Source organism: Perna viridis, chromosome 12 (assembly GCF_037379345.1).
Source record: "Perna viridis isolate PV_CMFRI_1.1 ecotype Kerala chromosome 12, ASM3737934v1, whole genome shotgun sequence".
Taxonomy (NCBI): domain Eukaryota; kingdom Metazoa; phylum Mollusca; class Bivalvia; order Mytilida; family Mytilidae; genus Perna; species Perna viridis.
Window position 1 is genome coordinate 8,810,563 of NC_142456.1, and position 22,670 is coordinate 8,833,232.

The 22,670-nt window shown below is 32.0% G+C and overlaps 1 protein-coding gene across 4 annotated transcripts; it reads right to left on the reverse strand.

Moving 5' to 3' along the window:
* Window positions 1–1,143: 1,143 nt before the first annotated feature.
* Window positions 1,144–16,720, reverse strand: LOC148601091 (uncharacterized). Of its 4 annotated transcripts, XM_088555570.1 has the most exons (9): window positions 16,444–16,720; window positions 15,838–16,027; window positions 15,448–15,533; window positions 12,627–12,713; window positions 7,501–7,681; window positions 6,297–6,383; window positions 5,256–5,342; window positions 3,574–3,660; window positions 1,144–2,227 (listed from the first exon to the last, which is right to left on the reverse strand). In XM_088555570.1, the coding sequence occupies exons 4-8, from the start codon at window positions 12,664–12,666 to the stop codon at window positions 3,585–3,587; spliced, it is 471 nt and encodes a 156-aa protein (XP_088411696.1). In that variant the 5' UTR covers window positions 12,667–12,713; window positions 15,448–15,533; window positions 15,838–16,027; window positions 16,444–16,720; the 3' UTR covers window positions 1,144–2,227; window positions 3,574–3,584. The 4 variants fall into 4 exon arrangements, with proteins under 4 accessions (XP_088411696.1, XP_088411697.1, XP_088411698.1 ...); XM_088555571.1 differs by having other exon boundaries at window positions 15,987–16,720; XM_088555572.1 differs by lacking the exons at window positions 15,448–15,533; window positions 15,838–16,027; window positions 16,444–16,720 and having other exon boundaries at window positions 12,627–15,385.
* Between the last annotated feature and the right edge of the window lie 5,950 nt (window positions 16,721–22,670).

Sequence of the window (22,670 nt, forward strand, 5' to 3'; positions counted from 1 at the left end):
AAGTTTTATAATTCAACAAGGACATCACAATTTGCAAGTATACTTGCAATCTTGGTCGGCCGAAGATTTAAACAAAACTGGCATAACGACATGTATCTGCAAATGGTGTTTCAAAATGTGAAAACAAATACTATGTGTGTTAACAACAAGCGGGTTAAGCAGGGTCTTCTGCAAAACTTTGTATTGTACACCCAAGGAAACCACAATTTAATATCCATTGGAGGATGTTGCTACAAATTTGAAATAAAAGACAGGATTGAAATTATCGGACAATAAAAAGTCATGACAGTCATAAAATAAAGGAAGGCAGGACGGATTATTGTTAATATACATTTTTGTCTATATTTAAAAATTTATTCATTTAAGAGCCAACGTAACATGTAAGTTTGACCGTACGATTCATGCAAAATGGTATAATTTCCGTGTGCGAAATGTAATTTAGTAATCTGGTGAGAAGTGTACGAAATATCGCAGATTGTTCAAAAGTTTTACAATATTGTTTGATGTTAATGATTTGAATCGTTTCGTTTAACAACCACTTTCACATTGAAAATACACATTTATTTTTATAGTTAAAGTAAAATCAAAATCAAGGCAGATATGATATATTGAAAATGTAAATATAAACAAGCTTAATTTCACCTCTGTTTTGTCCCAGATTTTGGGTTAATAAAAAGTAACACGGATGGTTCGATTGATTGTAGCACAGTTCGTATGCTTGTACTACCTGATACAAAGATACATTTATTAAGATCCTTCAAAACATCATTAATAATTCTCTTAATGTTAGTGGTGCGTTTTTTTTTTTTTTTTATTAAATTGCATGATTTTATACTAAAACAAACCGTCTGATATCTCACAAGCTGTCTTTGTAAATGACACTTGTATATAGCTTTTTAGCAGGTCGAATGCACTGACAAAATGTGCAATACCAATACTATCAGTGTGGTCGTCTTTTATAGGGAATGAGGTTATGAGTTAAACTTTGAAAGAAAGTTAACCGCACAAAACACCCTAAAAATGCAAACGGTCTTATTAGGTTTAGGGAGCTTCATTCACTGGTACTTGGCCCAATAATATAATTTTTATAGCATATATTAAATCTCTATTCGCACGACTTCCAGCTATAAAGAACAGCCAGTATGATGTTGCTGTTTTATTAAAACAACATCAACATTATGGCAAGCAGCTATCTTAACAAAATCTGGCGCACATGCATGTTTCAAAATTTCAAAGATGGGTCTCATTCAAAATTGTAACACTTATAGTGCAGACGAGCTTTGCTATGTGCAAAAGAAATAATTTCAAGTATCTAATCAACATATGGTCTGTTGGGGAGCGTTCAGTCATCTGCCATCAGTAATTACATTAAGGTTGTATTTACAGAGGCCAGTTATTCATTCCTTAAATTATAGTGTAGACATGTTGTGATTAGAATGACAAGTGAAATGTCATCAAATACTTCAGCACGTTTGTTTTTAATGATGTTTTTACAGGGTGTTAAATGTTAAATTCTAACCCATTGATTTCTCATTATATAAATGGAATACCACATAGTTAAATTTTTAGTAAATGTCAAAATGTTCAGTCAACAAGCGAAAAATTACGATTTCAATCATTTAAATAAAACGTTACAAATTCCATTATTTAACTATAACTGAAAATGTAAATATCCATCGAGTCCAATGTACTATTCAACACTTAATTCAAGGTACAAATGTTTGTATAGAAGTCTAGTATTTAAAGAATTAAAGCACTTTTATAAAATAGTTAAAAAAAACACTGATGAGTCGATTAAATTAATTTGAGTGTAAGAAACCTAGCATTTAAGTACAAAGTCAAAAATATTCTAAAAATACTACGATTGTTCTGGACCAATTTACAAAGCAATGCATCATTAAAGAGTCGCGAAAAAGAGTACTTGTTTGGTTATAAAGTCTAGAAAAAATCATATATTAAAATAATATGTTTACAATATTACTACTTTTATATTTAGCAATAATAATCAAACAAGTATAATAGTAGCTAGAACATATTCACCTTGAATGTAATAAGCATATATAGCATTCTAACACCCCCTAAATACAAATCAAAATACTATAAAGCTTATAAAATTGTAAAACATGATTTTTCAATATTAATTTCTACCTAAAATATGGAATTGGTTGGTCAACAAGATCTGGCTTCTCCTTGCACAGGACAGCTCCAACTTAAACGTCGCTTGCGTCTACAAAAAGTATGAAAACATTTTCTTAATCTGGAGATATTAGGACCGGAAAACTAGTCAACAGTGATTTTATATTTTCAACAGTTATCTTGCATTTGCCATTCGACCGAAAGATGGGATTCTCCCTAAGACTAAGACGTTGTGTTAAATGTTCAACGGCAGTAGCAAAATTAGAAAACAAATTTCTAGAGAAATTAAACATGACCATATACCTCATTATTTGCGTTGGAGTAACGAACTGAACAATTGCTTCAACTTTAGCAATAAGGGTTAGACATGTTCTTGACATCTGCACCATGAAAACTGATTTATTCAACGGGTCATAGTTTTCCTTTCCTCGTTTTTCTACCCCGGACTTGACTTTTTATGAGCAAGTAAGCGGGTGTTTCTAGAAAAGCAGAGGACGCTTACCCTACCGGTACATCTGGTCCATGCTCCCAGTTTTTAGTGGAGTCCGAGTTGCTCATTTGTTTTTGTTACTTTGTATGTATGATTTTAGTTACTTTATGTTCTTTGTTGTGTATGTCTGTTTTCCATGTCTGGTCTTTGTCCCTGCATTACTTTATTTTGATTACCGCTATAACCTTGGTTCCCTTTATTACTCCTTGACCTATAGTATGCATTAAGTAGTCAACTGTTGATTTTCAAATTTCGAGATTAACAGTGAGATTAGCAGTTGATAACTTATCAGAAGTTCCATCTAAATATTTGATGGGATCAGACCACCTATAACCACATACAATTAAATCATCAATATACATGGTAACTTACACACTGTGCATCAAACAGTTACATGTGACGTGCTATTAGTATCTAATATTTCCAATAGTCCAATGACCATAAAGGGACGACAAAAGATTTTCTCCAACTAGTCAAAAAGGAAAGATAATAGTTGACCGACGCAGAACATAACATAGTTCTATCAGATGCTCTTGTTTCCGTTAAAAAGGTGATTTATTGTCATTAAACAGTCCTAGTTTGGGGAATTTTATACATCGCATCTTCCCATAAGAACTTGAGATAAAGAATACTACAGACACTGTTGATTCGGCCTTATATCTTGACTTACACTTACAAATCGATGGTAAAGGAAACTATTGACAAAGAATACGACAAACGCGATGACTTTTCTTTCCGTATTGGTGTTTTTAGAAAAGAAGAGGATGCCTACCCTACCAGTACACCTGGTCAATGCTCCCAGTTTTAAGTGTAATCGATAACATTCTTTTGATTTCCGCTGGAATCCTGGTTCAGTTGATTACTCTTTATAAGCATTTAAACAGTAGAAACCGTATTTCAATTGATTACAGAAGAGCTCACTGAATGTGTATTAATCTGATACTTACGATGTTTTATACTAGCAGTTACAAAACCTTATGAAACCATAATTCAACTCAAAAAAGTATAATTTGAGGATTTCTTTCGCCAAAGTCCTGAAAAAAATTCGATATTTATATAATGCCGTTCTATTCCAGAATTTATTGAAAAGGAAATTCATAATCATTCTGATAAAAGTTTAAGCACTGTGTTAACAAGATGAGTTTATGTTTAATATCTAGCTAAGAATGACATACAGTAAAAAGAAACAATGATTAACCCGAAATGACTGAAAGGTGAGATAAAAATGCAGTCACAAAATACTTTTTTGTTTATAACAACACCTTGATTCTGCACATCTAGAGCAAGTACATGTTTTTATATCAGTTTCTCCCAAGAAGGTATAGTGTGAATGCAACATTTTATTTTCAAAAGCACTTAACAATAATTTATTTACTACCGGTCAGATGCCATTTTTAAATACAAATAAGGAATGTCGGATAACTTTTATGAAATCATGTATACAGAGGAAGATGCTCCTTTACTTGTTGACCTATTCCGTCACTCTTATGAGGCTGACTTTATAGCTGATCTGATCAGAAAGAAAGAATATAGTTTGGCGAGATCCTTCAATCTCAGTTTCCGCTATATAGATGACGTATTATCTTTAAACAATCCTAATTTCGGGGATTTGATACATCGCATATACCAAAAAGAACTTGAGATAAAGGATACTACAGACACTGTGAAGTCAGCCTCATATCTTGACCTACACTTAGAAATCGATGATAAAAGAAAACTATTGACCAAACTTTACGACAAACGTGATGCCATTTCGTTCAGAATTGTCAACTTTCCTTTCATCTGTGGCAACATCCCTTAGGCTCCTGGGTATGGAGTGTTCAAATCACAACTCATACGTTATGCCAGAGCTTGCCGAAACTACGCAGACTTTTTGTATCGCGCTAGAACTCTAACAAATAGGCTTCTGGAACAAGGTTATGTTGCTACAAGATTGAAGTTATCACTACAGAAGTTTTATGGTCGTCATCATGAACTCGTGGATCGTAATGGTGGAGCCATCAGCACCATGAAAACTGATTTATTCAACGGGTCATAGGTTTCTTTTCCTCGTCTGTCTACCCCGTACTTGACTTTTTATGAGCAACTCGGAGGGTGTTTCTAGAAAAGGAGAGGATGCTTATCCTACCGGTGCACCTGGTCCATGCTCCCAGTTTTTAGTGCAGTCCGAGTTGCTCATGCACTTTTGTTACTTTGTATGTATGATTTTAGTTTCTTTATGTTCTTTGTTGTGTATGTCTGTTTTCCATGTCTGGTCTTTGTCCCTGGATTAAATTATTTTGATTACCGCTATAACCTTGGTTCCCTTAATTACTCTTTCATAACGAGTCTTTGGCTTTAGTAGAAAACAAAGAAAATAAATAGTCAAAGAATTGTCCCTAACTCTTAGCAATAACACTTTCAAATAAACTCATATTTGCCAATGTAGAAAACAGCTTTTTCGTTTTCTTATAAACTTGCTATTATATAATGATGTTATAACATACAGTGCAAAAAAATTTATACATATATGTTGGCGATTCAGAACATCTCAAACTGTCATGAATATGCCTTTTTTCTGTTCAATAACACATCAGAATAAAGGGCGTTGCAGTTGATTTCTGCTGTAGTGTAAAAGACGGATACTTACGTTTTGATACAAGGGTTGTAAAAACATTCATGCTCATCTTTGTTTCGCCCGAAAGAGTCTATTTTGAGGAACGATTTCGTCCAAGTCCTTAAAAAATACAGGATATTCATATAATGCCTTCACTATCCGATACTTGTTTTGAGAGAAATTTTGTATACACTGATAGAGCTGCCCGCTGTAAAATGATTTGTTTTTACCTTAATAATATGGCAACGAACGATGATTCTCTCTATGATATGTTTAAAATTTAAAGTAAATACATGTATGCAATTAATCTTACGAAACTATGTTTCACCTAAAAGGGCACATTTTGAGTATTTGTTTCGCCCAAGCTCTGAGAAAAAATACAGGATATTTTCATAAGGCCGTTGTATTCAAGAATAATTTGAAATGAAAAATATACTAATTATGATATAAAGTTAAACATTGCATTAAAAACATGAGTTTGCGTTTAATATCTAGCTAAGAATGACCTCCAGTAGAAAGAGACAATGATTAACCCTTCAGTGGTTGAAAAGTAAGATAAATACGCAGTGACAAAATACTTTTTTGTTAAAAAGAACATCGAGATTCTACACATATAGAGAAAGTCCATATTTTTTCTTGATATCAGTTTCTCGAAAGTAAAGATATAGTGTGAATATAGTATTCTATTTTAAAAAGCGCTAAACAAAGATTTATTAACTACCCGTCAGATGCTATCTTGAACTACAAATTAGGAATGTCGGATAACTTTTATAAAAAAAAGTGTTTTCATTACGAATCCAGGGCTTTAATAAAAAAAAGAAAATAAATAGTGGAAGAACTGTCCCTAACTCTTAGCAACTACTCTATCAAATAAACTCATATTTGCCAATGTAAAAACAGCTTTTTCATTTTCGTATGAACTTACCATTATATAATGATGTTATTACATACAGTGCACAAATTTTATACATTTATGTTGGCGATTCAGAGCATCTCAAACTGTCATGAAGACATATTCCTTAATAAAGTGCTTTGCAGTTAATTTCTGCTGTAGTGTAAAAGACGGATACTTACGTTTTAATACAAGGGTTGTTGAAATTTTCATGCGCATCTTTGTTTCGCCCAAAAGAGTCTATTCTGAGGAAAGATTTCGCCCAAGTCCTAAAAAATACAGGATATTCATATCATGCCTTCGCTTTCCGATACTTATTTCGACAAAAAATATTGTATTTACTGATAGAGCTTCCCGCTGTAAATTGATTTTTTTCTTTGATCTTAATCAAGTAGAAATTATCATATGGTAACGAACGATGATTCTCCATAAGATATAATTAAAATGTAAAGTATGCAATCAAGTTAAAATACTTTCTTCTGCAATATTGAAATTCTATACATAGTGTATACATTCTTGCTACTTTCATTTCAAAATTTAGAAAATTGCTTCGAAGCCAATAATCAATAATTACCTACTCATAACAGATGAAAGTTTGAATTCCTCATTACACACACATATCGGGATAATGTAAATTTAAAGAAAGTCTAATTATCTCTACGGCTTGTGATTATTCATTTCTACAAAGAAATTTAGCAATAGAATTTTCTTAAATTCTAAAACATTCACCATTACATGCCCGGACAATTATGTATTCATCAACCTCATATCTTTCAGCATCCGTCAACAACTCAATTCATAACTTCTAGTACAAGCTATACTTGAAATTTAACGCCTATTGTTTTGTTATAAAACCTACAAAAACTAATGCACAGATATGGGATCTTCTAAGAGAAGTCACTCGGATCAAAGAAATATTTTTTTATCATTACATGTATATCATCTCCAAGAATCATGAGCTCGAACGAATCGATACAAAACCAACATTTTATTGATCAAACACATATTGTCGTTAACGGTTTCGGCCATTCTTAACATCTCAAATTTTTATGAGAACGCAATGTTTTTGTGCATTAAAGCATTAGAAGTCATCTAAAATAATATGTGCATTGCAGTTGATCTGTGCTGAATTGTGTATATGTATGATACTTATGCTTACATTTAAAAGCTGTTCAGATATATTGTAAAAATATGTTTCGCCCGAAAGAGCGTATTTTAAGGAGAGGATTCTCCTAACTCATGAAAATGATACAATATATTTTTTTTTTATAATTTCATGAAAACGCAATGTTTTTGTGCAATCAAGCATTAGATACCATCTTTAAATTAATTGCAGTTGAATTTGACGAATGTGTAATATTAGGATACTTATAGTTTAAAACTCACAGTTCACTGGGAAGATTGTTCCATAAAGTGGCAGCTGCCTTGTCGAACCTACGATCACCGTACGATTTCGTTTTCACTCTTGGCGTTTCAAGTGTCACAGAGTTCTGGGAGCGTAGTGATCTTGATGGGCGGTATAGACTCAGAAGTTTTTGGAGATATGCTGGAGCTATACCATGCAGTGCTATAAAAAAGCATAAGATAAGTTTGCATTGACATCGGTATTCAACAGGTAACCAGTGTAGGTCAATTAAACCAAGTGCTATGTGGTTATATTTTCTGCGCCGTGATATCAATTTGGCGGTAGCATTCTGAACTCTTTGAAGCTTGTTCAAGCCACTAGATTTCATGCCATATATAAGGGAGTTGCCGTATTTCAATCTCGATGTTAGAGTTTTGCAAGCACTGTCCGTAATGTAACAACGAATTCGGCCAATCTTTCTGATTGAAATGAAACATGACTTGGATACCGTGGAAATATGCTGTTCCATGTTTAATGACTTGTCCAAGTGTATCCGATAGGCTAAGAAAATATACAATAAACTCTGGACCCAAAAACCAGTCCATGCGGAACGCCAAAGTTTAATTTGATCAAGTTGGATTGGATGGCTCCCACGGATACTTGTTGAGTCCTTCTTTCTAAATACGAGAGAAACCATGAAAGAGCAGAATTTGCCGTAACGTCGTAATGTGCACGTATTAATAATGGGTTAATCATTGTTTCTTTTTTACTGTACGTCATCCTCAGCTAGATATATAATAAACATAAACTCATGTTGCTAATGCAATGCTAAACTTTATATCAGAATTAATATACTTTACATATCAGTAAATTCTGGAATACAACGGCATGATATAAACATCCTGCATTTTATTTCTCAGGATAAGGGCGTAATAAATCCTCAAATTGTGCTCTTTTAGTCGAAACGTAGTTTCGCAGGGTTTTGTATCTGTTAGAATACGAGTTTATTGATCTATTCTATCACTGGCATTTTTAACGCAGTAATGTTATGTTTTGAATTTTCATTTTTCAATGGAAATATTTTTTATTGTTTTTAATTCTTATTTCATTCAAATGATAAATATATCAATTTCTAGATATTTTTACTTTTGCTATAATTTTTAGATTCAGTAATTCATTCTAATCTTGGTTTAGCTTTAACAGATTGCTCGTCATCCATGAGCTGATGTCCTCAACACAAGCTTCAAGTCGTGTGGATATTTCGGAACAGTTGTCAATTGGTTCAATTACTAAATATATCTGCGAATCATTAGCGTAACAATGATAAAGCATGTCATGTTGTCTGAAAATTTCTATCTAATATTTTTATACTATTTACATAATGTTTTAATACTTAATTATGCTTTAATTACATAGTTTATAATTATTTTTTGTTTTTGTTTTTGTTCGTCTTTTCGTTTTTTACTTTACAAATTTCTATATCTTAGATACATAATTACTGTTCTGAAAAATATTTCTCTTTTCACATTCTTTTGTATAATTTTAGGTGTTGATTACTACGTACTTTGTATTGTACATCATTTATATGCTGTAAAGCGCTTAGAGTAAATGCTGTTTAGATTGGCGCTATACAAATATTGTAAATAATAACTTAAAAAAATGGTGTTGTCATCACCAAGCTAAAAGCTTAGAAGAATGATTTAGTAAGTATGCCTTAGAAGAAAACTCGAATAATAAACAAGAAAAGTCTGATACATTTGATTACAAAGAAATAATTATATCAGTACGAATTTGTGGATAATAATGCATTACAAAACATGATTTATCCTACTTATTTCTCCATTACATTCCTGAAGATTATTAATCAACCTCATAATTCGTTGACATGAATTTGATATTTTTCTGGTACAAAAGGAAGTGTAATCAAGAGAACCAAGATTCTAGCAGAAAAGAAAATAATATATACCAGGGACAACAACAGACATCAGTAACAGACACACACAACGAATGACATGCAATAACCAAAATAATACTTTACCCTTAACGAAATGTTTTATCACATATACTGCAACGACTAATGTAACTGTAGACTTGGTTATAGAATTTAATCAATCATAAATCGAAAAAAAAAAATCTGATAAAATTATGTTTGCCATTGTTGAATTGATATCATACTTGATATATTTGTGGAAAACGAATGCTTTATTGATTATACCTATCTGATCAGTATTGCATTTTATTATTCATCAAATAAAAAAGAAATAAATAAGTTTGGAATGCAATAACGGGACAGATTTTTATTCTAACAAAAAAAAACTAATTAAACACAAATGCCCATTTACATTTGTATAGGGAGCAGCAGACGATTTGACATTCTTTCAATCAAACTTGTGAAGGATCATTGTCTGATACGTAGTTATCTAAAGAAGAAGCATATACATCCCCGGGTTGTATCAACCATAGTATTGTAAATCGTTTGTTTGACCTCTTATAAGTTACAAATAATGATAATGCGACAGTAAACGACGCCTACATGATTCAGAAATGCCTCAGTATATCTGCTTGTAACGACACCGAGTCATCGATCTCAAGTTTTTTTCTCCGTGGTTATTGAGTAAAGTGAGAATTTTCCTACTAAACAATGGATTCCTACAAAGCCCGCAATGTAGCAATTGGTTAAATCTTGCAGTTTATTTATACACCTGTCATCTCTGGTAGCCTTGATGAAGAATAATATGAATTTTTATCTTATATGACAGAAGTAGCTAATATTTTGACAAACATTTCTCCTTAATTACTTCTTCACATACCGACTTTACACGCTATGCAGTTTGATGACTAAACTGTTTAATGACATTACTTTCATTATTAATTATTTCAACAATTCTTTCTGTATCTATTAGAAGGTATAACATATCTGTGACATAACATCCTGTTGTCAGAAAACAAGGACAAAAAGGAAATTATGTGTAAATACAACACGTCAATATTTTATAAATTTTGTTTAACTAGGTCAACATAGTACATTATAGTAAATTTTGTTATTAATGTCTATGTCCAAATAAGGACAAAACGTCATTTGTCTGTTAGATATTTCCAACCAATCAAATTGTGTTGTAATGTATTTTACATCGGTTAACAACTGTCTCTACAATATATATATATATATGATAAGAAAGAAATTAATGAATTTGTAAAGTTCGTTCAATGACGATTATTCACGTATTGACGATATAGGCAGGTATCCAGATGAAAGGGCATTAAACCGAAACGGGTGACTAAATCAGTTTCAGGTTAAGATACGTTATAAATTGGCATACTGGGTATTCACATGCAAAAGAAAAAGGAATATAAGTTTCGCCTAAAGTCATATATTTTGAGTGAAATTTTTCTCTCAAATTGACAAAGGCGCATATATATATATTCGCCCTTGGCTTTTTGGGCGAATACGATATTTTCCGATATTGGAAGAATTTGTTTGGTCGAAAATATTTATTAAATTATGAGACATTTTTTTAATATCGGAGATTAAATAGTGTTATTTTTTGCTGGTCAATCGATTGGTCAGTTGTATTTTTAGTTTAATTTGATAAAAAAAAAGTTCTCCCAATCAAATTTCGCCCTTATTATATAATACTCAAGTGAAAAAAGATGTTTTGAAACATGGATAGGTTGTGGGAACCAGGAAAAGAGGTTCATTTTTAGGGTAAGTGTAACACATTATCAACAACAGCATTTTCGTTGAGATTTTCTCACCATTTCAATAAAGAAAGACACTTATTCAAAGGATTGAAGAGCAAAATTTTCTCATGAAAAATTCTACGATTATTTGGGACTTGAATGTTCCAGAACAGAACCTCGAAAGATGGCCACACCCATACATGCGTTTTTTCTGACTGTTATCCGAACCTAGTCATTCCAAACAGGTAACCATCTTTTGCTATAAGGAATTTATCGGACCTTTTCATAATTGAGGATAATTAGACCCGAGACGATTTGACAATCTTCTTCAATATTAATTTTTACAAAAAAATATGAAATTGGTTGGTCAACAAGATTTGGTGTCTCCTTGCACAGGACAGCTCCTACTTAGTGAAATTAGCACTTGATAACTCATCAGAAGTTTGCTCTAAGTATTGATGGGATCAGACGAGTACTACATACAATTGAATCATCAATATGCATGCTAAACAAACTTACACACTGTGCATCAATCAGTGACGTGCTATTAGTATCTATTATTTCCAATAGTCCAACGAGCATAAAGGGACGAGTAAAGATTTTCACAAACTAGTGAAAAAGGAAGGATAATAGCTGACCGACGCAGAGCATAACATCGTTCACTCAGATCCTTTTGTTTCCGTTATAAAGGTGATTTATATTCATTAAACAATCTAGTTTCGGGAATTTTATACATCGCATTTACCCATAAGACCTTGAGATAACGAATACTAAATCCACTGTCAATTCGGCCTTATATCTTGACCTACACTAACAGATCAATGGTAAATGACATTATTGACAAGCAATACGACAAACGCGATGACTTTTCTTTCCGTATTGTCCACTTCCTTTTCGTCTAAGGCAACATCTCTTCAGTATTTGCGTATAAAGTTCAAAAAGCAAAAGTCATAAGTCAGAGCTTGCCGTAACTACAACGACTTTTTGTATCACGCTAGAATTCTTACAGTAAGGCTTTTGGAACAGGATTACTGATGCTTCAAGATTGAAGTCATCACACAGTTTCATGGTCGTCATCAGGAACTCGTGGATAGTTACTGTGTTATCTGCACCATGATAACCTATTTGTTGAACGTCTCAAATGTCCGTTTTTCTTTTGTCTACCTCGGACTTTTAATGAGCAACCCAATTGATGTTTCTAGAAAAGCAGAGATGCCCATCCTACCAGTGCACCTGGTCAATGCTCCCAGATTTAAGAGTAATCCGAGCTGCTCATTTACCTTGTATGTATTATTTTAGTTACTTTATGTTCTTTGTTGTGTTTGTGTGTTTCCCATGTCTACTCTTCGTGCATTGATAACATTCTTTTGATTTCCGCTGGCATCTTGTTTCTATTGATTACTCTTTCTAAGCATTTAAACGGTAGAAACTGTAATTCAATTGATTACAGAAGAGCTCACTGAATGTATATTATTCTGATACTTACGATGTTTTATACTAGCAGTTACAAAACCTTGTGAAACCATAATTCATCTCATAAAAGCATAATTTGAGGATTTCTTTCGCCCAAGTCCTGAACAAAAAATATAGAATGTTTATGTAATGCCGCTGTATTTCATAATTTATTGAAAGGGAAATTCATACTCATTCTGAAAAAAAAAATATTTGCATTGCATTAACAACATGAGATTATGTTCAATATCTATCTGAGAATGACATATTGTAAAAACAACATGAACAATGATTATCTCTAATGATTGATAAGTAAAATAAAATATACATGCAATGAAAAAAAATCTACTTTCTGTTTACAACAAAATCGTGATTCTGCACATAAAGAGCAAGTCCAGGGTTTTTTTCTCCTAACAGTTTCTCCCAAAAACGTATAGTGTAAATGCAACTTTTTTATCTAAAGCACTAAACTACAAATAAGAATGTCGGATAACTTTTATTAGTGGTAACAAAGAAAACAAATAGTCACTTATCCCTAGCTCTTAGTAATTACTCTATCACATTTCCTAACGAGAAGTAAGTATTACATAAATTCATATTTGTCAATGTAAAAACATAGCTCATTCGTATTCGTACAAACTAACCATTATATAATTATGTTATTACATACAGTGCAAAGATTATTCTGCGTATGGAGTGTTCATATTACAACTCATACGTTATGCCTTGGCATTCCGAGACTACGCACACTTTTTGTATCGCGATATAATTCTAACAAATAGGCTTCTGGTGCTACAAGATTGAAGTCATTTCTACAAAAGGTTTATGGTCGTTACCATGAACTCGTGGGTCGTTACGGTGTACCAATCTGCACCATGAAAACTGATTTGTTCGACGTGTCGTAGTTTTCCTTTCCTCTTTCTTCTACCTTCACTTGATTTTTTATGAGCAACTCAGCAGGTGTTTCCAGAGAAGCAGAGGACGCTTATCATACCGGTCCATGCTCTCAGTTTTTAGTGGAGTCCGAGTTGCTCATTTGCTTTTGTTACTTTGTATGCATGATTTTAGTTACTCTATGTTCTTTGTTGTGTATGTCTGTTTTCCATGTCTGGTCTTTGTCCCTGGATTACATTCTTTTGTTACCGCCATAACCCTCGGTTACCCTTTCAAATTATATGTAGAAAAGCAATGGAAATGGCCACAAAATGCCGCATGACCCTACGTTTTGAAAGTTATCTTTGTCTCATGAACCTTAAGGGGTGATATATAAAACTGCTTGATTTTTAAAGGTTTATTCACAAGGGGCATCACTTAAAACATGGGTTTGCATTGGAAGCGTTGGGTGTTTTTTACTGAATTTATTCCTACAAAGATAATTAGATATAGAATGATATTAATTGCTAACACATTCATCATTACCCGCCGACATGATAATGTATTCATCAACCCCATTTCTGTCAACATAAATACAATATGAGATCTTCTAGTACAAGAAATACTTTAAAGTTAACGCCTATTATTTTATTATATATACCGCAAAAAAAACTAATCCACAGATAGGGGATCTTTGAGGAGGATTGTAAGAGGAAAATATATTTTTCATAAGTATTTCATCTCTAAGAATGAGCTTGATTGTATCATTATTAAGATACAAAACCAATAATTCTTTGATCAAACTCATATTGTCGTGAAAGGTTTCGGCCAATCTAACATCTCAAAATTTCATGAGAACGCCATGTTTCTTGCCTTAAAGCATCAAAAGCCTTCTGAAATAACAATTGTATGGCACACGATATGTGTTGAATTGTATAAATGTATGACACTTATGCTTACATTTAAAAGCTGTTCAGATATATTGTGAAATATGTTTTGCACAAAAGAGCGTATTTTGAGGAAAAGATTCGCCTAATTCCTGAACATGGAACGATATATTTTTATAATTTCATTAATACGCAACGTTTTTGTGCAATGATGCATTAGATGCCGTCTTTAAATTTATTGCAGTTGAATTTAACGTATATGTAATAAGATACTCTCAGTTTCATATTCTAGCAGATTCAAAACCTGGCGAAACTATGCTTCACCTAAAAAAGCTTAATTTGAGGATTTGTTTCGCCCATTTCATGAGAAAAAAATACAGGATATTATATATTGCCATTGTATTCCACAATTTACTGATATGAAAAGCATATCAATTCTGATGTAAGGTTAAGCATTGTATTAAAAATATGGATTTATGTAAAATATTTACCTAAGTATGTCATACACTTAAAAGAAACAATCATTAACCCTAAAATGAATAAAGTTAAAATAAATATGCAGTGACAAAATACTTCTTGTTGACTACAACATCGAGATTATGCACATATAAAGCAAATCCATCTTTTTATATCAGTTTCTCCTAAAAAGGTATAGAGTGAATCCAACATATTTTGTTTAAAACACTAAACAATAATCAATTTGCTACCCGTCAGATGTTATCTTGAACTACAAATTATGAATGTCGGATAACTTTTTATAAAATAATATCTTCATTACGAATCGTTGGCTTTAGTAGATAACAACGAAGATAAATATTCAAAGAATTGTCCCTAACTCTTAGTAATTACTCTATCACATAAACTCATATTTATCAATGTAACAAATGGCTTATTCGTTTTTTTTTTATATATATTTATCATTATAAAATGATGTTATTACATACAGTACAAGGATTATTATACATATATGTTAGCGATTCAAAACATATCAAACTTTCATGAAATCGCCATGTTTCTGTTCAATAACGCATAATAATTCCTTAATCACGTACATTGAAGTTGATTTGTACAGTAGTGTAAAAGACGGATACTTACACTTTTATACAAGGGCTGTTTAAATGTTCATGTCATCTTTATTTCGCCCAAAAGAGTCTATTTTGAGGACAGATTTCGCCCAAGTCCTAAAAAATACAGGATATTCATATAATGCCTTCGCTTTCCGATACATACTTGGAGAGAAATTATTGTATACACTGATAGAGCTGTCCGCTGTAAATGAAAGTTTTTCTTTCACCTTAATCATATGGTAACGAAAGATGTTCCCCCTAAGATATAATGAAAATTTAAATTAAATACATGTATGCAATTAAATTAGAATACTTTCTTCGGCGATATTGAAATTATATACTTAGTTTATACGTTCTTGGTACTTTCAATTAAAAATTTATACTATTTCGTTGAAGCCAATAATCAATAATTACTTACTCATAGCAGATGAAAGTTTGAATTTCCCATTACACACAAATGTCGATAATGTACAGAAAATGAAATAGTAAATATCTCTATGGCTCGTGATAATTCATTCCTACATAGAAAATTAGTAATATAATGATCTTAATTTCTAACATAGTTACCATTACACGCCTAGATGTTTATCTTTTCATCAACCTCATATCTGTCAATATCCATCAACAAATCAATTCATAACTTCTAGTACACGATATACTTTAAAGTTAACACCAATTGTTTTATTATGAAAAACACAAAACAAATGCACAAGTATGGGATCTTTCATGAAATTTCATTCAGATCAAACGAAAAACATATTTTATAATTACAGTTGATTTTTGCTGAAATGTGTAAGTGTATGATAATTATGCTTACATTTAAAAGCTGTTCAGATATATTGTAAAACATGTTTTGCCCGAAAGAGCGTATTTTGAGGAAAGCATTCGCCTAATTCCTAAACATGAAATGATATATTTTTATAATTTCATTAATACGCAATGTTCTTGTGCAATGATGCATTAGATGCCGTCTTTAAATTTATTGCAGTTAAGTTAAACGTATATGTAATAATAGGATACTTACAGTTGCATATTCTGGCAGATTCAAAACCTTTCGAAACTATTTTTGACCTAAAATAGCACAATTTGAGGATTTGTTTCGCCCAAATCATGAGAAAAAAATACAGGATATTTATATATTGCCATTGCATTCCAGAATTTACTGAAATGTGAAGCATATCAATTCTGATATAAGGTTAACATTATATTAACAATATGGGTTTATGTATAATATGACATACAGTTAAAAGAAACAATGATTAACCCTAAAATGATTGAAAGGTAAGATAAATATGCAATGACAAAATTCTTTTTTGTTGACATCGTGATGATGCACATAGAGAGCAAGTCCATATTTTTTGACAACGAAAATGAATGAACAAGTATGGGATTTTTTAAGAGAAATTATTCACATCAAACGAAAAATATATATTTTAATTACAGTTAATTTGTGCTGAATTGTGTAAATGTATGATACTTATGCTAACATTTAAGAGCTGTTCAGATATATTGTGAAAATATAATGCACCCGAAACAGCAAATTTTGAGGAAAGGATTCGCCTAACTCCTGAAAATAATATAATATATATATATATTTTTAATTTCATGAATACGCAACATTTTTGTGCAAGTAAGCATTATATATGTCTTTAAATTTAATGCTGTTGAATTTAACGAATGTGCAATAATAGGATTCTTGAGGTTTTATATTCTAGCAGATAAAAAAAACCTTGCAAAACTATGTCTGGTCCAAAAGAGCACAATTTGAGGATTTGTTTCGCCCAAGTCCTGAGAAAAAATACAGGATATTTATATAATGTTGTTGTATTTCAGAATTTAAAATAATTTTAAAGTATATTAATTCTGATATAAGGTTTATCATTGCATTAAAACATGAGTTTATATTTAATATCTAGCTAAGAATGACATATAGAATGAAGAAACAATGATTAACCCTAAAATGATTGAAACGTAAGATAAATATGCAGTGAATACTTTTTTGACAACATCGAGATTATTCACGTATTGAGCAAATCCATCTTTTCTATATCAGATTCCCCCAAAAAGGTATAGTGTGAAATGAATATTTTTTTTCAAAAGCTTTAAACAATAATTTATTTGCTACCCGTCAGATGCTATCTCGAACTACAAATTAGGAATATCGGATAACATTCATAAAATAATGGCGTCATTACTAATTGTTGTTTTATTAGTAACAAAGGAAATAAAAAGAATTGTCAAAACTTGTGAATTTTCAACTCTTTATACTTCTATTCCCCATACTCAATTAAAATCCCGATTTAAAAACATTATGCATATTTGTTTTTCCAAAAAAAAAAAGATGGTACAAATATATAGTTCTTGGTAGAAATTCCTCACACTTTGTAAGAAATATTTGTCCAGTGTCGTCGACGCATTTTTTCAACAAATGGTCGGTATTCCAATGGGAATAAATTGTGCTTCTCTACTTGCTGAGCTATTACTTCACTCTTATGAGGCTGACTTTATAGCAGATCTGATAAGAAAGAAGGAATATCGTTTACCTAGATCCTTTGATCTCAGTTTCCGCATTATAGAAGATGAATTATCTTTAAACAATCCTAATTTTGGGGATTTGATACATCGCATCTACCCCAAAGAACATGAGATAAAGGATATGACAAACACTGTGAAGTCAGTCTCACATCTTGACCTACACTTAGAAATCGATGGTAAAGGAAAACTATTGACCAAACTTTACGATAATCGTGATGACACTTCATTCAAAACTGTCAACTTTCCTTTCATCTGTGGCAATGTCCATTCAGGACCTGCGTATGGAGTGTTCATATCACATTTCAAAAATTATGCCAGAGCTATCCAGACTTTGTATATCGCGCTAGAATTCTAACAAATAGGCTCCTGGAGCAGCGATTATGTTGTTACAAGATTGAAGTCATCACTACAAAAGTTTTATGGCCATCACCATGAACTCGTGGATCGTTACAGTGTATCAATCTGCGCCATAAAAATGATTTGTTCAACGTGTCATAGCATTCCTCCCCTCTTTCGTCTACCCCGGACTTGACTTTTTGTAAGCAACGCGATGGGTATTTCTAAAGGGGCAAAGGACGTTTGCCCTACCAGTGCACCTTGTCGATGCTCCCTGTTTTTAGTGGAGTCCGAGTTGCTCATTTGCTTTTGTTGCTTTGTATGTATGGTTTTGGTTACTCTATGCTCTTTGTTGTGCATGTCTGTTTTCCATGTCTGGTCTTTGTCCCTGGATTACATTATTTTGATTACCGCTAGAACCTTGGTTCCCTTGATTACTCCCCAACTCCTAGCAAATACTCTATCACATTTCCTAGCGAGAAGTGAGTATTCGTCACAATCATATTTGTCAATGTAAATAATAACTAATTCGTTTTCATGTAATCTTAATTATATAATAATTTTATTACATACAGTGCAAAGGTTATTATAGGTATGTTGGCGATTCAAAACATCTAAACATTTCGACAAAACGCCATGTTTCTTTTCACTTACGCATAATGATTCCTAAAAAAAATGAGTATTGCAGTTTATTTGTGCTGTAGTGTAAAAAAAACCTAGTGTGTTCTCCCATAATATCGAGATTGGATTACGGCATCTTCCTTTTATATGGCGTGAAATCTTGTGCCTGTAACAAGCTTCAAAGAGTTTAGAATGCTGTCGCTAGATTGATATCACGACACAGGAAATATGACAACATAACACCTGTGTTAATTGACATACACTAGTTGACTGTTCCATTCCGATGTCAATACAAACTTATCTTATGCGTTTTTTAAAGCACTGCATGGTATAGCTCCAGCATATCTCCAAGAGTTTCTGACTCTATATCGCCCATCAAGATCACTACGCTCCCAGAACTCTGTGACACTTGAAGCGCCAAGAGTGCAAACGAAATCGTACGTTGATCGTGGGTTCGACAAGGTAACTGCCACTTTATGGAATAATCTTCCCGGTGAACTAAGAGTTTTAGACAATGTTAACATTTTTAAATCCAGACTTAAAACTTCATCTTTTTAGGACAGCTTATGGTGCTTTTTTTTTAAATTTTGACGTTATTATGTTCTATTGATGTTCTATTTTATCAATGGTATTTTTAACACACTATTTTTCAAATGGTAACATTTCTTATTGTTCTTAATTCTTATTCATTTAAATGATAAAGTATTTATATATAAACTATTCTCTAGATATTTTTTTACTTCTGCCATAATATTTAGATTCAGTAATTATCTTATTTTTTTACCATTGAAATAATGTTTTGATACTTAATTATGCTCTAATTACATAGAGCATGTAATTTTTTTTTGTTCGCCTTTTCTGTTTTGGTTTTAAAAATTTCTATATCTAAGATAAATGATTACGGTACTGCATAACTGTTTTATTTTTACTTTCTTTTGTATAATTGTAGGTGTTGATTACCACGTACTTTGTATTGTATATCATTTATAAGCTGTGAAGCGCTTAGAGTAAATGTAGTTTAGATTGGGGCTATACAAATATTGCAAATAATAATAAGAATAATAAAAATCAGATCAAAAATGATTTATTTATATTTATGTTTGTCATCACCAAGCCAAAAGCTTCGACGAATGATTTATTAAGTATGCTTCAGAAGATAACTAGAATAATAAACAAGAAAAGTCTGATACATTTGATTACAAAGAAAGTACTATATCAGTACGACTTTTTGGATATAATGCATTACAAAAACATGATCAAGGGATGTATCCTACTAATTACCCCATTACATTCCTAACGATTATTAAACAACCTCATAATTCGTCGACATGTATTATATGTTTTTTTTCTGGAACAAGAGGAAGTGCAATCAAGGGAACCAAGATTCTAGCAGAATCAAAAGAATATACACCAGGGACAAAAGCAGACATCGAAAACAGACACATACAACGAATGACATGAAATAACAAACAAATAATACTTTACTCTTAACGAAATGTTTTACTACGTATACTACAACGACTAGGGTATGTTTAGTCTTAGTTTTAACATTTAATTAATTACTTCTTCACATATCGAGTTTACACGCTATACGGTTTGACGACTAAATTGTTTAATGACATTCCTCTCGTTATTAATTATTTCAACACTTCTTTATCTATTTGAAGATGTAACAAATCTATGACATAATATCATGTTGTCCGAAAAGAAGGACAGAAATCAAATTATGTGTAAACAAAACATGCCAATATTTTATAGATTTGTTTATCTTTAACTAGGTCAACATAGTGCATTATAGTAAATTTTGTTATTAATTTCTATGTCCAAATAAGGACTATACGTCATTTGTCTGTTAGATATTTCCAACCAATCAAATTGTGTTGTAATCCGATACACGCACCAAAAAGTATATGTTACATTTTGAAACTTTATATTTTTAATAAATTTTATTGCTTTTGTGTTTTTTTTGGAAAATCATTACGGAATTGTGATTCTATATTTAACATCCATTAACAACTGTCTCTACAATATATATATATAAAATAAGAAAGAAATTAATGATTTTGTAAGGTTCGCTCAACGACGATTATTCACCTATTGACGATATAAGCAGGTAAGCAGATGGAAGGGCATTAAATCGAAACGGGTGAATACACCAGTTTCAGATTAGTGCATGTTATAAATTGGCATACTGGGTACTCACATGCAAAAGGAAAAGGCATACAAATATGTAAAAGAAGTTAAATTGTACACTTGAAAATTAGGGCGACACCACTTTTTTCGCCTAAATAAAAGTTTCGCCTAAAATCATATATTTTGAGTAATTTTTTTCCCCCAAATTGGCAAGGGCGAGTATATATATATATATATATATATATATATATATAAAAGAAACAAAACAAAACACGATCAGGCTTGCTGTACGTACCAAAAAAATCAGATTAAAAACTCAAAATAACGCTGTTTTGGGGTAAAAGTTGATTAATTTTAATCCTAGGATAAACCATTTCTCGCATGAGAACAAATGAAATCCGTCCGTTTTTTTATTGCAGTTGTGGATGATCCGAGATTTTTAGGGTACTTTTCTTACAGCATGGTCATGGTCGGAGTTTTCTTAATGGTGAGACTGTTCATGTTTGGAAATGATGTTTGGCACTGATGTGTGGATGGTGATATTTCACAGTACATTTTCATAAAAGTAGTCATTTACAGAAAAAGCTAAGGGATTGACACGCTTTTGTAAAGTTTCTTTGTGAACTCTCTGTAACGCGTTTGCCTCTTATTCAGAACTGGATCTTTCAAGTGTGCCTGATGAAAGTTGTTTTAGTATAGGATTAATTAGATGTTCACTATTATTTTTAAGTTTGAATCATTTGCATTCATGTCTCTCACTTAGTGATGGTTTGCTCTTTATCTCCATATTGTTTTGGTGTTTTGGTGGCAATGGTACCTGTGATACTTTGTTATGAATTTCGTCCGAGGTCCAGTGGTGCATTTTTGCTGCTGTCATCCAAGTGCTAGATCCCTATTCATGGTGTGGGGGACATTTCCTCCGTAAACTAACCTCAAGGTTTTTTTTTTATTTTGCGACCGCATTAATTCCTGCTAGTTTCCTCATTATGCTTATTATTTTGTTTTTGCATAGACGTTTGTAATATGTTGCTTCCTTATCAATATTTTGTGAAACGTTATTCCCAAATACAGCTGCTTGTCTTCCATTTCATTTGGTATAAAAGAGTAACAGGAGAGAAATAGACACAATAATATGATTACAGACCCACTACAGAATCAAAGAAGTTCATCGCAAACTAAAATAGTTTTTTTCTATCAGGAAAAAAATAAGGGCATAACTTCTTTTTTCTTTTATTGTTTGGGAATTCAATATCTTAACCCTAATTCGAGGTTGAGATGTTTGTCCTATAAGCACTTGAGAGTTTCATTTAATTTTTCCTTCAATGTCGTTTTCACTTGGCGGCAATACATTGTTGACGCAAGTCTAGCCATCTTTTAACATCCTTAAATGATGTTTATACATCCTTTCTCCTTCAAAAGAAAGACATCATTATTTATTTAGAAGTTATTACTTATTTTTATTTATTAGTTTTCCCTTTAACTCGCAATTAATCATTGTTTCAACTCTTCTGGTAGTATATTGAAAACTCAAAACGTATGGTTATTACGAGCAAACAGGTTTTTATATCGCTACTTCTATCCCAAAACGAAGTTTCCAATACTCTCCTGGTAAATGGAAACGAAAGG

Excerpts from the sequence above, each read along its gene's own strand:
- LOC148601091 (XM_088555569.1), bottom strand. The coding sequence starts at position 8,156 with ATGGTTTCTCTCGTATTTAGAAAGAAGGACTCAACAAGTATCCGTGGG. Across the intron at positions 6,384-7,500 it reads AACAATCTTCCCAGTGAACT|GACTTGGGCGAAATCTTTCC; the intron begins GTGAGTTTTAAA and ends TGTATTTTTTAG. Across the intron at positions 5,343-6,296 it reads AACAACCCTTGTATTAAAAC|GACTTGGACGAAATCGTTCC; the intron begins GTAAGTATCCGT and ends GTATTTTTTAAG.